At 52.7% G+C, this 16158-nt stretch overlaps 2 protein-coding genes across 6 annotated transcripts; one reads left to right on the forward strand and one right to left on the reverse strand.

The window, feature by feature from the left end:
* Positions 1–1674: 1674 nt before the first annotated feature.
* Positions 1675–8784, forward strand: MPI (mannose phosphate isomerase). Of its 4 annotated transcripts, none has more exons than XM_021693845.2 (8): positions 1676–1726; positions 2214–2341; positions 3428–3644; positions 4356–4497; positions 4841–5023; positions 6838–7011; positions 8008–8210; positions 8566–8784. In XM_021693845.2, exons 2-8 carry the CDS (start codon positions 2244–2246, stop codon positions 8782–8784), a joined length of 1236 nt encoding a protein of 411 aa, XP_021549520.1. In that variant the 5' UTR covers positions 1676–1726; positions 2214–2243. The 4 variants fall into 4 exon arrangements, with proteins under 4 accessions (XP_021549521.1, XP_021549520.1, XP_021549519.1 ...); XM_021693844.2 differs by having other exon boundaries at positions 3444–3644; XM_021693846.2 differs by lacking the exon at positions 2214–2341 and having other exon boundaries at positions 1675–1726; positions 3444–3644.
* A 244-nt stretch (positions 8785–9028) lies between these two features.
* Positions 9029–16158, reverse strand: FAM219B (family with sequence similarity 219 member B). Of its 2 annotated transcripts, none has more exons than XM_021693849.2 (5): positions 15917–16158; positions 15619–15706; positions 14836–14913; positions 14378–14426; positions 9029–12903 (listed from the first exon to the last, which is right to left on the reverse strand). In XM_021693849.2, exons 1-5 carry the CDS (start codon positions 16128–16130, stop codon positions 12739–12741), a joined length of 594 nt encoding a protein of 197 aa, XP_021549524.1. In that variant the 5' UTR covers positions 16131–16158; the 3' UTR covers positions 9029–12738. The 2 variants fall into 2 exon arrangements, with proteins under 2 accessions (XP_021549524.1, XP_021549523.1); XM_021693848.2 differs by having other exon boundaries at positions 9029–12906.

The following is a 16158-nucleotide window of genomic DNA, read 5'->3' on the forward strand; positions in this document are numbered from 1 at the left end:
CAGCCCAGCCTTCAGCATGCAGAGCTCCAGGTGATTCTCCCTGACTTCTGTGTGTGACATGTGAGCAGGTCAGCCTGGAGGAGCGACTGGGTTTGTGTCTGCAGGGAGGATCAGAGGAGCACCGAGCACTGACTGCCTTCCTGCACCTCACACCATCCCATCTCACTCTCCCACACACCTGTCAGGCTGACATTGTTATCTCCATTTTATAGAGGAAGAAACTGAAGCTGAGGTGGTTAAGGGCCTTGCATGTGACATTTGCCATCATCAAGCATCAGTGAGTCCCTACTTAGATCACAGCAATTCTGGGGCGCCGGGGTGGCTCAGTGGTTAAGCATCTGCCTTCGGCTCAGGTCATGATCACAGGGAGTCCCACATCGGCATTGGGTTCCCTGCTTGGCGTGAGGCCTGCTTCTCCCTCTCCCATTCTCCCTGCTTGTGTTCCCTCTCTCGCTGTCTCTCTCTCTGTGTCAAATAAATAAATAAATAAAATATTTTTAAAATTTTTTAAAAAAAGATCACAGCAATTCTTTGCTACTGACTGAGCTACTCAGTAAAAGCTGAAGTTCTCACAACAGCCTGCAAAGTTCTGCCCACTGCCTTTCCTCTCTGACCACCTCACGTGTACCCCGCCTCCACACACACGCTCACTCTGCTCCAGCCACATCGGCCTCTCTGCTATTTACTCCAGAATAGGACAAACACATTCCCACGTTCCCACCATAGAGTCTTTGCTCAAACTATTTCTTTTTTATTTCTTTTTAAGATTTTATTTATTTATTTGAGAGAGAGAATGAGATAGAGAGCATGAGAGGGGCGAGGGTCAGAGGGAGAAGCAGACTCCCCGCCGAGCAGGGAGCCCGATGCGGGACTCGATCCCGGGACTCCAGGATCATGACCTGAGCGGAAGGCAGTCGCTTAACCAACTGAGCCACCCAGGCGCCCGTCTTTTTTTTTTTTTTTAAGATTTTATTTATTTATTTGACAGAGAGAGAGAGACAGCTAGAGAGGGAACACAAGCAGGGGGAGTGGGAGAGGGAGAAGCAGGCTTCCCCCCCGTGGAGCAGGGAGCCCGATGCGGGGCTCGATCCCGGGACTCCAGGATCATGACCTGAGCCGAAGGCAGTCGCTTAACCAACTGAGCCACCCAGGCGCCCTCAAACTATTTCTTGTGCCAGAACATTCCTCCTCACCTCCAAGTCTGTGCTCAAGCCTCCCCTCCTCCATGAGACTTACCGAGACATTTAAAATTCGGCAAACTGCTTCCCACTCCCACCCACCCATCCTTACTTTTCGTGGAACTTATCTTCCAACATACTATATGATTTACTTATTTATTATACTTATTTGCCCGTCTTCCCTTCACCAGAATGTACGCTCTATAAAGGCAAAGGTATCTTGTTCTCGGATGTATCGCCAGCCCGCGGCATTTTGCCAGTGCTCAGTAAATCTATGTCCCGTGAAGGAACGAACGAATGAATACTGAGACCCAGGACTGCGGGCCGGAAGTCTCTGGGCTGCTGGAGGCTCCTCGTGACAGCTGGAGGGTGGCAGAGACATGAAGAGTCCGAGGAGTGTCGGCACAAGGCACACGGGCCTCCAAGGAGGCGCTGGAGGAACTACATTTCCCATGAAGCTCTGGGAGCAGAGGGGCCGCGGGTGCTGCCGGGAAGGGCGTACGAGCCAGAAGCCTGGTCCGGTACCGGGAGGATGGCCGTTCAGCAAGGTGGGCTGTCGCCTGGGGGCCGAGGAAGGTGGGGGTGGGTCGCGTCGCGGGGACCCTTCCAGACCTGATATGCCAGGTGGGACCCAGGCTTGCGACTCCGCGGAAAGACAGATGGGCTCTGGACAGAGGAGGGGGCACCTGCGATGGGGATTGAGCCGTTTTTTCAGCGCTCGCAGGAGGGTCTTGAGGGGAGGAGCCGCGCGTGGATCACTTCGAGACGGGGTGTCGTGTAATAGGTTCCTCCCGCTCCCTCCCCGTCCCTCCACGCAGCTATCTCCCTCACGTTTACGGAGAAGCCTTACTGCCCGCTTTACAGATGGGAATATCGAGGCCTGCGGAGAACTGTCTCAACAACCTACATACTACTTATTTGACTTCGTCCCCCAGACAGAACCCTCAGCTCGTGTCTAGTTTTCCCAAGACTGTAGGGTCAGGCCTCAGGAGTGGAGTGGAAGCTGACCCACGGTCTCTGCCCTCCTGCCCCCAGTATTCCCACTTTCCTGTGCAGTGCAGCACTATGCCTGGGGGAAGATGGGTTCCAACAGTGAAGTGGCTCGGCTGCTGGCCAGCAGTGACCCACAGGCCCGGATCTCAGAAGACAAGCCATATGCAGAGGTGAGACCTGGGTTGGATTTCATTTTATATATTTTTTAAAGACTTTATTTATTTATTAGTGCAGAGCGAGAGAGAGCAAGAGTTGAGGGGAGAGGCAGAGGGAGAGAAGCAGACTCCCCGCCGAGTAGGGAGCCCAACATGGGGCTCCATCCCAGGCGAAGACAGATGCTCAACAGGCTGAGCCACCCAGGTGCCCCTGCATTTCACTTTAACAGCAGGTGAGAGGAAAGGATTCCTCCACTCAGAGGGCCTGGGGCAAGTCCTGTGGATCAGCTGGGAGAGGGAGGCCGCAAAGAGGGAGGAGGCCCTCTTGGCTCTTCAGATCCCATCAGGTGATGAATCCAGATGGTAGCACTGAAAGAAGAGAGGTTTTGTCATACTAGGCTGGGATTTCCGGTACCCTTTACCCCCAAGAACTCTCAGCATTTACTGAATTTTAATTCAACCCTTTTTTTTTTTTTTAAGATTTTATTTACTTATTTGACAGAGAGAGAGACAGCTAGAGAGGGAATATAAGCAGGGGGAGTGCGAGAGGGAGAAGCAGGCTTCCTGCCGAGCAGGGAGCCCGATGTGGGACTCGATCCCAGGACCCCTAGATCATGACCTGAGCTGAAGGCAGACACTTAACGACTGAGCCACCCAGGAGCCCCTAATTCAACCCTCTTTGACAACTAAAACTTTTACTTTGACTGGCTTTTACATTTTAATAGCCTAATATATGTATTTTTCCTGCCCATTTAGGTGAGATAAAGCCAAAGCATAGCAAGGCCTCTACTTCTGAGATTGGAATAAGTGAATATTAACTCTTCTCAGAGCCATTTGAGAGAGCTTTTTAGTGACCTTGACAGTGCAGTTGTCATTCTCATTGGACAGATGAGAAAATCGAGACCAAGTGACCAGAAATAACTAGCCCAGGCCTCCACAGCTGGCTGGAGGCAGAGCCTGAAGTGGGTCTCCAGACTACTGGTGTTCTGGGGTCTGCTGCCTTCCTATATGTCTGTGATGGCATGAGCATTTATACCCAGGCCTGAGAGGCCCATCTCAGGATTCAGGCTGGTGGTGCCAGGTTCTTCTTTCCCTCCCAAGTTTCCTGTTTTTCCAGCTGTGGATGGGGTCCCACCCCCGGGGAGATGCCAAGATCCTTGACAATCGCATCTCACAGAAGACCCTAGGCCAGTGGATTGCCGAGAACCAGGACTGCTTGGGCTCAAAGGTCAAGGACACCTTTAATGGCAAGCTGCCCTTCCTCTTCAAAGTGCTCTCGGTTGAAACGGCCCTGTCCATCCAGGCACACCCTAACAAGGTACAGGGTCAGAGTGGGATGGAGAGGTCAAAGTACAGAAGAACTCATGTCAAGGCCCTCCCACTACTTTTACTGCTGCTTTTTACCCCACCCACGCCGCACTCCAGCCCAAAACTAAATCCAGGCCTGACAACTCCCAATTTAGCTCAGGAAGGCTAGATGCTGGTGACACATGCTGGCAGCCAAATCTCAGTGGACAGCTGACCAGTCTGTGCCGAGGGAGCTTCTCCTTGGTTCCCCTCATCCAGCCCAGGACTACTCATATCTACTGTTTCCCCCGCTGGCTCTCTGGGAGAGTTCACCTTCCAGAGCAGAGCAGGCATCTTAGCTGTTGCCTCAGCTCCTAGGCATTTGTCTGTCCAAACTTCTCATTTCTAGAAGGCAGAGTAAGACCCAGAGAAAACAGCGATGTAGCCAAAGTCACACAGCTTGTTCGTGTCCGAGCTTGGTTTGGTGTTTGGGCTTCCTGATCCCCAGTCCGGGCCTCTTAAAGTCTCCCCCAGGTTTGGCCTGTGTTCCTGCCCTGGGTTGGCTAAACCCTGAGTTTCTGCATGATGCCCTGACTGGGCTCATTGCCAAAAGTATGAAGCCACTGCTGTCTGGCGACTGGGGAGGGGAGAGAGCAAGGGCCGGGTGGGACTGGTGTCCTACTAGCCTGGTAGGTGGTGACTGCACCTTGACCGTCCTCCTCTTCCCCTGACCATCCCACAGGAGTTGGCAGAGAAACTGCACCTCCAGGCTCCACAGCACTACCCTGATGCCAACCATAAGCCAGAGATGGCCATTGCCCTCACCTCCTTCCAGGGTTTATGTGGTTTCCGGCCCATTGAGGAAATTGTGACGTTTCTGACAAGTAAGGTTGGGCAAAATGCTGAGAACATGCATACTGGGCCTATGATGCATGGGCAACCCCAGGCAGAGCTGGAGCAGTGGCAGAGAACAGAGGCTAAGTGTCACAGGAACTGGGAGGCTGGTTGGCCTGATGAATTCTTGAAGCCACTGGGGCGGGCCTGTGAGACCAGGCCCAGGTGTGGTTGCTGAGGCTGGTGGTGAGCAGTTGGTTTTCACCTCAGAGTTTGCTTAGCATTGCCTGGCTCCTTGGTTAGGGGAGGGATAGGGAGGCCTCCTCCAACTTCCTGCTTCTTTGCGTTCCATCTTGCCCTTCCTGATATGGGCCCTGGCCTGGCCTTCTGCAGAGGTGCCTGAGTTCCGGTTTCTGATTGGAGATACTGCAGCAACACAGCTGAAGCAGAGCATGAACAGGGACTCCCAGTCTGTGGCCTCTGCTCTGCAGAGCTGTTTCTCCCACCTGATGAAGAGTGAGAAGACGGTGGTGGTGGAGCAGCTCAACCTGTTGGTGAAGCGGATCTCCCAGCAAGGTGGGTGTTGTGCGCCTGGGTGCGGCGCCCTGTCCTGCCTTTTGCCCCAGCACAGACACTAGTCCGTGAGGACAGGCCTCTCAACCCTTTGGCGCAGGCGGAACACCAAAATGGGCCCTTAGATGACTTAGATGGCCTATTAGCAACTGAGCATTTCTTTCTGTCTTTGTGGAGCAGGGCCCTAGGTTGAGTGCTGCTTCCTGACTGGCTCTTTTCTCTAGAGGGCTGGAGACAGATGGGCCTGGACGACTATTAGGAGGTCTTCCACCTAGGCATTCTGAGACTTCCCCAGCCCTACAGTTGCTCCGCATGAATGGATTTGTACTTTTGGCCTAGAGAGCAGGAAGAGGATAAGGGGATCCTCATCTTTTCTCAAAAGGCCTGAAGCCCAGAAGCCCAGGACTTTGAATCAGTAGATCTCCCTGCCCTTTTTTTTGTTAATACACACACACACACACACACGTTTCCTTAAATACCTGCTCTGTGCCCAACCTTGTGCTAACTAAGGAGAGTTCAGGAAATGACTGTGATGGGTGTGGTTGTCACATTTGGGTTGGGAGGTCAGTACAAGCAGTATAAAACAAGGCAGAATGGACTCCGGGTATGAGCTTACAGGGCACATGTGATGAGGCCCCAGCCCCTTCTTTAGGAGACCCTGGAGCTCTTCTGGTTCTCTCTCTACACATTTCTCCTGCTACCTCTGAGCCACAGAGAATTATTTTATCCAAGCATATCCTTTGTTTTCTTTGTTTTTTTTGTTTTGTTTTGTTTAGTTTTTGGTGTTGTCTCTGCTTGCATGCCTCCCCTTTGGGGCTTCTTGCACTCTTGACAGAACAGATTACTCTTGCTGGGAGTTCCCAGAACCCCCTGTTCCTAAGTGAGGTAGAGCCTTTAGCACCTGTGAGTCTATATCATCCCATCCACACTTGTGAAAACCGGGGTTTTCTCCAGGCCACGGACCTGGCTCTTTGACCTTTATATTCCCAGTGCTTAGCACAGAGCGGGTATTCACGTCTTTGTACGAAGACTCAGAACCACCCTCCAATCCAGACCAGCTGGTTTCTTCACTTTGGCACTGACACATTCAGCTTTCACTTACTCATGCCCTCCCCTCTTCTCTGCACACTCAAGAAATTTGAGCTCACCACCCTGCCCTCCCCTAATTTCTAAAGCCTTCCCCCACTACTCTAGCCCAGGCTGAGGACACATTTTTGGTCCTGGGCGTATTCTGCCTCTTGCTCTCTGGGGTGACCAACCAACTCGGTTTGCCTGGGACTTAATGATTTTCTGAGACACAGTACTTTCAGGGCTAAAAAAGGGAAGGGCCTGGGCTGTCTGGGACAGTTGGTCACCCCATATGGAACTCTTGGGTTATCCCCTAAATAGATTGAGCTCTACAGCAGTGGTCCTCAACCAGGGGACACTGGCAATTGTCTATAGAGACATTTTTTGTTTCCAAACATGGGTTGGGGGTGCTATCTTTTGGGTGGAGACCAAAGATGCTGCTAAACATCCTACAGTACACAGGACAGCCCCCACAACAAAGGATTATCTGGCCCCAAACTTTAGCCCTTTTAGTGGCTGGAATAATGCTGGGCACATAGACAATCAGAATGGGGAAAATGGTATCTGTATGGGCTGGAAGATCAAGGAAGGCTGGCCCCCAAAGGGTGGGGTTGTGGCTAGGAGAACACACCTACCCGTTTCTGGATTCCTGGGGGCAGGGATTTGCCCACGACTTGCTGGCCAAGGTGGGGCTGTGAATACCACTGAGTGTGTTCCTAAGTGGCCTTGGGCTGCTCTGTGACCCTCAGTGGCTGCTGGAAACAACATGGAAGACATCTATGGGGAGCTCTTACTGCAGCTGCACCAGCAGTATCCAGGTGATATTGGATGCTTTGCCATCTACTTCCTGAACCTGCTCGCCCTGAAGCCGGGAGAGGCCATGTTTCTGGAGGCTAATGTGCCCCATGCCTACCTGAAAGGAGGTGAGCCACGTTTTTTTGTTGTTGGTGGGTTTTTTTTTAAGATTTTAAGTAATCTCTGTAACCAGTGTGGGGCTTGAACTCACAACCTCAAGATCAACAAGAGTCGCATGCTCCTCTGACTGAGGCAGCCGGGTAACCCAAGGTGAGCCACGTTTTAACAGTGAGCCCCATTACCAAGCCTTGCTTCCTCATCTAGATAAGAGGGGGAGGGGTCAAAGAGAGACCTTTAAGGTCCCACCAGCTCTGACCTCCCAGGGTTCCTGGGGTGGGCCGGGTAGTGGCCAGTAGGGATGAAGAATGCCAGCTTAGTGTTAGACACTGCTTGAATCTTCACACGGACCCTGTGAGGTCACGGTACTCTCATGCTCCCCTGTCTGCATGTATGGGAACAGTCTGAACCCAGGCTACACTGGAGCAAGGCTGTTGTTCTCTCCCCTGCCTCACACTACCTTTGCCTGTCTGTCCTATCTATCTAGAAATTTTTGTGAGAAAATACATTGCCACAGAAAGGTGTCACATTTTTTTAAAGATTTTATTTATTTATTTGAGACAGAATGAGAGAGAGAGAGAGCACATGAGAGGGGGGAGGGTCAGAGGGAGAAGCAGGCTCCTGATGCGGGACTCGATCCCGGGACTCCAGGATGATGACCTGAGCCGAAGGCAGTCGCTCAACCAACTGAGCCACCCAGGCGCCCAAGGTGTCACATTTTGACTGTTGGCTATTTATCCACTCACGGACAGGATTCTGTGGTAGAATAAAGTCTGGGGAGGGTTGGGGCTCCCCCAGGGGCTAACATGACACCCCCTGGCAAAAGTGGGTGACCTGCCACCTGTTTGTGGTATCTCTTAGCCCATTCTCCCAGATTATGCATTTCACACATTTTTGCCTAACTCTGCAGGGGCTTCATGGCCCTCGGGTTAGGAGGCCCAGCCCTGGTGAGCCAAACTCCAAGACATCCTTCATCAGGTTAGCACATGACACCTGTCTGTCCCCAGACTGTGTGGAGTGCATGGCGTGTTCAGACAACACTGTTCGTGCTGGCCTGACACCCAAGTTCATCGATGTGCCAACCCTGTGTGAAATGCTCAGCTATATCCCCAGCAAGGACAGGCTCTTTCTTCCAACACGGAGCCTGGAAGACCCCTACCTCTCTATCTATGACCCCCCTGTGCCAGACTTCACTGTCATGAGGATGGAGGTGAGTGGGGGTGGCGGCGGCTCTGGTGGTGGGTGTCTTTCGTATGGCAGGAAAAAGCCTGGCAAGGGCCACAATGTGGAGTACACCTGGAGCTGGGTTCCCTTTCTTTTACGCACTTAAAGGAGGTGGCGGGGGGGGGAGGGCCCACACACGTCACAGCCGCAGCCGCGGGGCCTACCCATTCCTCTTTGTACCAGGGACCAGACATGGGCCTCCATGCTGACGGGAGCCTGAGCAGTGGGGGAGAAGGTGGGCGAGCTCTCCCTCTCGCTGCCCCTGAGGTTGTCCTGGCTCCCCCGTGAGCAGACAGGCACAGAAAATGAGCTGCATCATCCTGTTGCTTCTTTCTGCCCAGGTCCCTGGCTCCATCACTGAATACAAGGTCTTGGCAGTGGACTCTGCCAGCATCGTCCTGGTGGTCCAGGGGAGAGTGACAGCCAGCAGTCCTACAGCCCAGACGCCGATCCCCCTGCAGCGTGGTGGGGTGCTTTTCATTGGGGCCAATGAGAGCGTCTCACTGAAGCTCACTGCGCCCGATGACCTACTGATGTTCCGTGCCTGCTGCCTGCTGTAGAGACCATAGCCTTCCTGGCTCTCCTCTGACGGTTACCCTAAATCCTGGCCAGCCTCTTCTCAGGCCCAGCTCCGACCCCATCCCTGCTCTAGACTTGAGTATGCCCTGGAAGAGCGGAGGTAGAGTAGTGAGCTTGAAGGTTGTGACTCCAGAGCAAGCCTCGGACAAACCATCTTTCTCTTGGGAGGAGGACCCTGGTGAGGACTAAGACCTGACACTCCCTTCGTATCCTCACCATACCTGAGCCAGGCTCTCCTCAAGGCAGGAGGCGGCAGCTCTGTTCCAGCCGACAGCATTAGGCAGGCTGGTAAAAATCTGTGATTAGCTCAGCATCACTCACAGCAAGAGGGTAGGTAATTTCTACGAACAGTGTTCTGGCCCTGGGACTGCCCATTTCCTCAGCTGCAAAGGAGGGGGAAAGAGTAGGCCTGTGGACTAATGTTACTAATTGTCATCCTCTGGCTCTGTCAAAGCAATTAAAGGTCACTTGTGTTGGGCTATGAGGTAGAGCAGTCAGCCTTCAGCGTTCCAGTCCTTGAAAAGTGGGCTGATCGAGCCCTTCCTGGATGTCAGTTTTTGCTTTAATTGCTGCTTCCAACGGCTCCCCGGGGTGGGTCTGTATGGAGCCTTTTATAGGAACATATGGGAGGGGCAGCCAGCTTCAGCTTTAGCGCGGAGCTTGCAGGCTGACCTCGGGTCCTACAGATCTGGAAGGTGAATCTAAAGACAGGTAGTCAGGGCAAGATTCCTAAGTGTTCTCAGGTGGCCTCAGGGCAGGGATCAGCAAGCTAAGGCCAGCAGGCTGGATTGAGCCACAGCCATCATCTACATTCTGTCCCGCAGCTTTCAGGCTGCAGTGGCAAAATGTTACAGATGCACTGGCCCTTCACAGAGAAAGTTTGTCAGCCACTTCTTTAGAACACGTTCAGTCGTTATACATACGGGGATTTGGGGACAGGACGACCCCATTTGTGTTGTGAAGAGAAACCTAGCTACATTTTCTAAAATGGCAGAAAGTATATAGGACATCTACTCGCCCTGTGCCTACCCTCTAGACATGGATACACCTCTGTAGGAGGTGGCACAGCTGTCTGAGATCCTGTCACCCCAGACTAAGCAGAGCTGCAGGCTGTTCACTCCTTCCTGTGGAGTAAAGGTTTAGACTGGCACAAAAGGATCTTTCTGGGCTGCTGCCCATTCTAGACCCCCTGCACAAGGGAAATCCAGGAAACTACCTTCAAAAAAGTTCTGGCCAATCTGTTCTGGGGTTTTTTTGGCCTCCAAATTTTGTTCAGCTAAAAAACAAAAGATGACCTGGAAAAACAAAGGGTCTGCCAAAAGGAATGCCATCTAAAGAGAAATGCTACAAAGGTGTGCTCCCTCCAATGATGCAGGCCTGAAAATGATGCCCACTGGGAATAGCAGGGAGAGGGAGATCCTAGGAGGAATGGCCACAGCTGGGGCTGTTAGGCTTTTCATTTCAGAATCAGAGGGCTGTGGTCTAGGCCTTGCTTAAAATCCTATTGCAATACAGAGACAGCTCAACTAGCATGATTGTATTTATTCTTAGAAACTTCCAGAGCTATAGAAGCCTAAGCCAAGAGTTCTGTACCTGTAAACACCATACACATACTCCCCTCTGTGAGGTTAACTGTGAATACACCCCTCTCTCCCCAGGACACTGTCACCTGCAGAATACCTAGCACTCTGAATTAAGGCACTTGGGCCCTAGGCACCTTGATGCCTTTACTGGTGACATTTTAGCCTGGGACCTCTCGCCCCAAACAACAGACCATTCCTACCCTGCCTAGCTGCCCTGTTCCTCCAAATTTCCCCATAAAGATAATGCCTTCTGCACGGAGTCAGCCAGTTCTGGAACATCCTCTCCAGGATCAGTGTTTACTTAAAGTAACAACCATCTGGGGGCCTCGGTCTTGGGGTCCTGCTGCCACCTTCACCCACAGCTGCTGCTAAATGCTCAGGCTGTTCTGTCCTGTCCAATTCCCCCACACATAATGTGGCCCCACGCGGCTTCCTGCTACCACCACCGTCTCTCTACACTGCCCCGCATCTGTGCCCTCTCTTCGTGTGCACTTCGGCACCTCTGCAGAAACCAGAAAGGCCTGAAAAGAGTCTCTGTGGAGGGGCGAGGGGTTCGGGATGAAGATGTTCTTCTGTCTTCCCTGCCTGCAGGCATGGGCACCAAGTGCTCGGCAGGTGAGGCACCCACCCGTGTGGCTCTGCAGAGTCCCACTCCTGGACCAGTCTGCGTCCCTGATTCCCCAGACCCCAACCTGAGGTGCCCGTGGCCTCTGTCCCGTCTCCCTCCTGTGATGCTGCTAGATTCTAAAATGTTAACCACAGCCCCTTGGGTGCCATATATTCTTAACTTTTAGATTTGACAGCAGCACCAAGACAGAGGCCAATCAAGCACTGACAGATTACCCTCGTCATCTGACAAGGTCTTTTTAACTGACCTTCTCAGCCTTCCAGTCACCTCATTGGGTAAAACAAGAGTCCATGTGATCCCTCATTCCTCTAGAGGCTACAGGACATCAAATAAATCACCAGATCAGGCACTTCCCATGTGGGGCCCACACCCCAATCCTAACTACCACGCCCCTTAGGCTGGGAACCGTGTCCACACTCCTCCAGTCCTCGCCACGGCTCTAGGTGAGGCCAAAAAAAGGAACCACTGAAAACAATTCTAGAGAGGACTGGAAGAGCAAGATACCATCGGGGGTGGGGTGAACTAGCATGGTCCCTGGGGAGATGATGCCTGTCTCAGCTGTGTTCACACTGAGGGCTGAGGCTGGGCTGCCCCACAGGTTTACCATAAAGCCCAATCCTCAGTATCTGCGGGGAAGCCCATGCTGGAGTGAAGAGAAGCCCTCTGCAATGGGCGATTATCTCCTCAGGCAGGGGCCCTGGGAGCTGGCACACGTCCCTCCTCCCCACGCTGGCATCCTGACATGTAGGATGTACAGCCCACACCGCTGTGCCATACACTTCTCACCCATCGCTATTCTCAAGTTTCAAAAGCTAAATAGGAAGGCACCTGACCGCTCCCTGCAGCTCCCTCTGCTGGTCACCCAAACCTGCAGGCTTCTGGGGCGAACTCCAGTCCCTTCACCCAACCTTTACACTCAAAGACTGGGTGTTGAACTAGCTAAGACCAAGACAAGGAATGGTAACCAAGGAAAGACAAATAAATAAATATGTACATAGTGGAGCAATTTTTCTCTAACTAGGGGTGGGCTGACCACAGTCACTAAACCCACCCAGTTTGAGCCAGTTGGGGATGCTCTGGGTCCAGGGATTCTGGAAGCCTTGATCCTGCTGTGCCATCAAGCAGCGGGCTGTATTCCCTGCCAGGGCCAAACAGGTGCAAGGGGAAGAGAGCCAAAGGGCCTTGCTTTATGCATTCTTGAGGGTCCCATTGTAGAGCCAGGAAGACGGAGCATTATGGAATTTCTTAAACTGGTCCCAAATAGTTCAGCTAGTTTCCAAAGACTCCCAGCTGCGAGCCATAAAGTGCTATTTTCTGCTTCCATACAACACCGTCCAGCATAGCCCGGGCACAAAAGCTCTTTCTCCCTCCATTGAGCAGGACAAATACCAGTCAAGATGTCTGCAAGATTTCCTTAGCCAACTCTGTCACCACAAGCATCAGGATTCCTCTGTTCCTGCCCTTATTAAAGTGGTTTTTCCAAACTCTGCTCTAATAGCAGAGGAAAACTGCAGAATTCCACCTGTCACCCTATGGCCCAGATGGGGGCCTCTGGCCTGAGAAGCACCAGGTAAGGCATAACTGCAGGTCATTGACCTTCCCAGAGAGTCAGTGCCGCCAGTGATTCTGGGGCTCACAGCAGTCCTCACTGCACTCTGTGACCTAAGAAGGGCCAACAGCGCTCTGCAGGCATGGTGAGCAGGGCCCATCTTAGGGGGTTATGTCTACTGGAGGGTACAGGAGGAAGAGTCCCCAAGACAGCACCAGCAGCAGGAACACGTTGAAGAGGCCATAGGCTTGGGAGGAATGAGGTCCAAGTCCTCATCATCTGGAATCTCATCCAGGTGATACCCATCCTGGAGCAGCTGCCGGCTCACATCCTGGTTCACCTGCTAAGAGCAGAAGAGGAGAGAACTATAAGCCAGGTGGCAAAGCAGAAATAACTGCTGCCCAAAGGGCAGACCTACATTCCCTTACCAGAGCTTCCTGTCCACGCTCCACCCTCAGGCCAACTCCACGCATCACTGGACTACATGAGGAAGTGCCCCCACCCAGCAATGAGGGGCCCCAAGCAGCCTGAGCCAGTACTGTCCAGGCTGCAGTGTCACTAACCCCCAGGGGAGCTGTTCTCACTAAAGAATCCTAAGGCATCTGATGTAAATATCAGATTCCAGATTACATTTGAAAGTCAATGGCCTGACCCGCTGGTGCCTGTAAAGGCTGAAGAATATGGGACAACGATACCAGAACAATGGGGTAGAAGATGAGTTATGTAGGGACAGGGTGGGGAGCAGCTTTGTCCGCACTGCCCGTTAAACACGTTAGCCTTTATGCCAGCAGAGCTTGCTCCCTGCAAAGTGGAACCTGTCAGCCTCGCTTTACCAGTTCCGCTGAGCAGAAGAAACAGGAGATTGGGAATAGCATAGGACTTTCTCTGGCTCTTGGCTAATTTTTCTTTTCTTAGTTTTAACAATCTCAGGCACCCAGATATTCAAGGAGGATAAAATTTACAAACTGCTTCTATTCTCTTTGGCAGACACTCGGGGTGTGGCCAAGGGTTTCCAGAACAAGGAAAAAATACCAGTGGCGTACAGTCATGTCTCCAGCACTCTGCCTCTATCTAAGGCAGTAAGCTGCACATGACAGATCTTTCCATCCCTGTGTCTCTGTCTGGGACCGTCACTCCGGAAATGTGTGCAAAAGGCCAGCCCACTGGTATCTCAGTCTGAGCTCTCATTGATGGAACAACTGAAGGAACACAAGTTGTTTGGCCTGGAAGAAAGCAAGCTTGGTGGAGAATGGCCAGGGGAGAGACAGGAATGCTGATCTCAGATAAAAGGCAAAGGAAGGGACACTAGAATTACTGGGTGACACTGGAGGGCAGGCCTAGGACCACTGAGTCCATCCTGCAGGAGACATTTCAAATTAATAAGGAAGACTTCTCTAAGAGCTACCTGATGAAGGAATGTGTGTGTGTGTGTGTGTGTGTGTGTTGGAATAAGGGCAGGCAGCAGGGCTTCTTGGAGGGCGTGAGTACCCAGTTACAAGAAGCATTCAAGCAAGCAGAGGCTGGTAAACACTTAGGTGGGATTTTTCAAGAGGATTCCTTTTCTAAGTGGTCACCTGGGCTAGAAGACTTATGAGGTCCTTTCAGCCCTAAGGGTCTATGGTCTCTTGGATTTTCGACAGCTTTCCTCAGACACCTATACCTCTGCTGGGGGAGTAGGGCAGAATAGAAGATTGGAGAACAGACCGGAAGTCTGGCACAGTGCTGTGCATACAGCAGGCACAAGACAAGCATTTGGCAGTGGCGGTGACGCTGCCTGCAGCCTGGCCCCGTGCAGAAAGGCGCTCTGGACTTGCCTCTGCAGAGGAATACCCGGAGGAGTATCTGGATTCCAGCTCCCCATCACTAGGAGAAGAGGAAAACAGTCAGTTCAGGGGGATGCCTGTAAAGCCCAGCTGCAAATGGCAAGGTGGAGAGCATGCAAGGGGGTCTGGAGGACTTGTGAAACAAAGACCATCACAGAACTCAAGCCCAGAATCTGTCATGAGTACCACTGACTTGTTGTATTGGCTCTAGCAGGGACGGGGTCACTGTCACTAACAGTGAAGATATAACAGGGGAGGAGGATTCCCCCACACAAGATTAGTGTTCCAAATCGAAGAGCAGCATGATCACCTGAGTCCTCTAACCAAGCTATCCTGGGAAGGGATAATGCTCTGAAGACAGCTCTGGAACATGCATGAAGGGTCTTGGAAGAGATCTGCAGTTTTACCCAAGTCACTCCCCAAGGGATATTTTCCAGGAGAGCACTCACCTGTCAGAGTCGAGGGACACCAGGTTTTCATCTGGACTCTGACTAAGGGCAGTATAGCCCTTGTTAAACTTCACTGACCTGAGAGGAGATGGGGAAGAGACCAAGCATAGATAAAGCAACATTTCACAGGGAAAGCCAGAGTTCTTGCTCTTATGGAAAAAGAACTGACTGTAGTACTCCTGTCTTGCCTTCTACCTGTCGCACAGCCACCGCTGCCTGCCCTGTATCTGGCTATAGCCACTGGGAATATGCACTTTCCCACACCACTCCCCCTACTGCTCCTGAGGAAACACCTACTCTTTCGAGTAAGGGAAAGCTCCCCCACTTCACCTTACTTTAACCAGAGAACAGAAAAATTGCAAGTCCTGGGGCAAATCTCTTCTTCACCTCTCTTGAGTTTGAGCTCTTATCTATAAGAGGCGCTGGATAAGGTCCTATCCAGCCCTCAGAGTTTACCATTCTGTTGAAAAAGAAATACAGCACTAGCTGTTCCCACACTGCTTTCTATCCTCACTCCTAGGGAACCCAGCCACTGTGCCGCTCCCAGAGGATGATCCCATGCACTGACAAAACTGTTATTCCAAAGCCCTTTCCTTGACATCATTACATCCTTAAAGGCAAAGAAAAGGTCATTCCTCTTCCCATTTTAAACTAGTGAAAAAGACGGGTTGGCGTCAGGTGAATCACTAGCTCGGTCTTAAAACGTGAGAACTCTTGTCTCCCAGCCCGAGGACCAAGGCCTTTTCTGGAAACTGCTTGCACAGAGGTGGCGCCTGCTTAGACCTTTTCGCTGAAGAGTCGGGGCGGTTCGGCGAGGCCCCCAGCATGCCTTTTCTCCGCAGAACAGCCTTGGCCAGGTCCCGGTGCTTCTCTGGAAGTCAAAGGGCCCGGGTCAGCGGGGTCTTCCCCACTCCGCCGTGTCTCCCAAACGCCAGGAGCCCCCTCTCTCCGAACAGATTTTCGGGGACGCGAGCGGGCTGCAGCTGCCCCTTCGGGGTCGCCCCGGCAGGGCTCCGGAGCCTGCCCAGGGGACCAGGTAGCCCGCCCAGGCAGAGACACCCCCCCATCGGGCCGCACTCACGCAGCTTGGCCTGAATGGAAGGCGCGCGCGTCACCATGTACGGTCCCCTCTTCTCCACAACCGCCGGGGGCCGCTCCCCCAAAAGGGGGACTCCACTGCCGCTTCGCCCGAAGGGCAGCCCCGCAGCTCCCGCTGCGCAGTCCGGGGTGCCGCCGGGCCGGGGTCCCGGGGTAGACGTCCGTACCCCGGGCCCGCTGGAATCCGCGGTCGCCATGCTCCGGCGACGGCCCGCCGCGACGCAG

Source organism: Neomonachus schauinslandi, chromosome 9 (assembly GCF_002201575.2).
Source record: "Neomonachus schauinslandi chromosome 9, ASM220157v2, whole genome shotgun sequence".
In the NCBI taxonomy this organism is placed as follows: domain Eukaryota; kingdom Metazoa; phylum Chordata; class Mammalia; order Carnivora; family Phocidae; genus Neomonachus; species Neomonachus schauinslandi.

What these genes read in the sequence shown, in the direction of transcription:
- MPI (XM_021693844.2), top strand. An exon ending in TCCAGGCACACCCTAACAAG is followed by an intron (nt 3,645 to 4,355) that starts GTACAGGGTCAG and finishes ACCATCCCACAG; the next exon opens with GAGTTGGCAGAGAAACTGCA. An exon ending in AATTGTGACGTTTCTGACAA is followed by an intron (nt 4,498 to 4,840) that starts GTAAGGTTGGGC and finishes GGCCTTCTGCAG; the next exon opens with AGGTGCCTGAGTTCCGGTTT.
- FAM219B (XM_021693848.2), bottom strand. Translation starts at nt 16,130, where the DNA reads ATGGCGACCGCGGATTCCAGCGGGCCCGGGGTACGGACGTCTACCCCG. An exon ending in GTGTCCCTCGACTCTGACAG is followed by an intron (nt 14,427 to 14,835) that starts GTGAGTGCTCTC and finishes CTCTTCTCCTAG; the next exon opens with TGATGGGGAGCTGGAATCCA. An exon ending in CCGGGTATTCCTCTGCAGAG is followed by an intron (nt 12,907 to 14,377) that starts GCAAGTCCAGAG and finishes TTCTGCTCTTAG; the next exon opens with CAGGTGAACCAGGATGTGAG.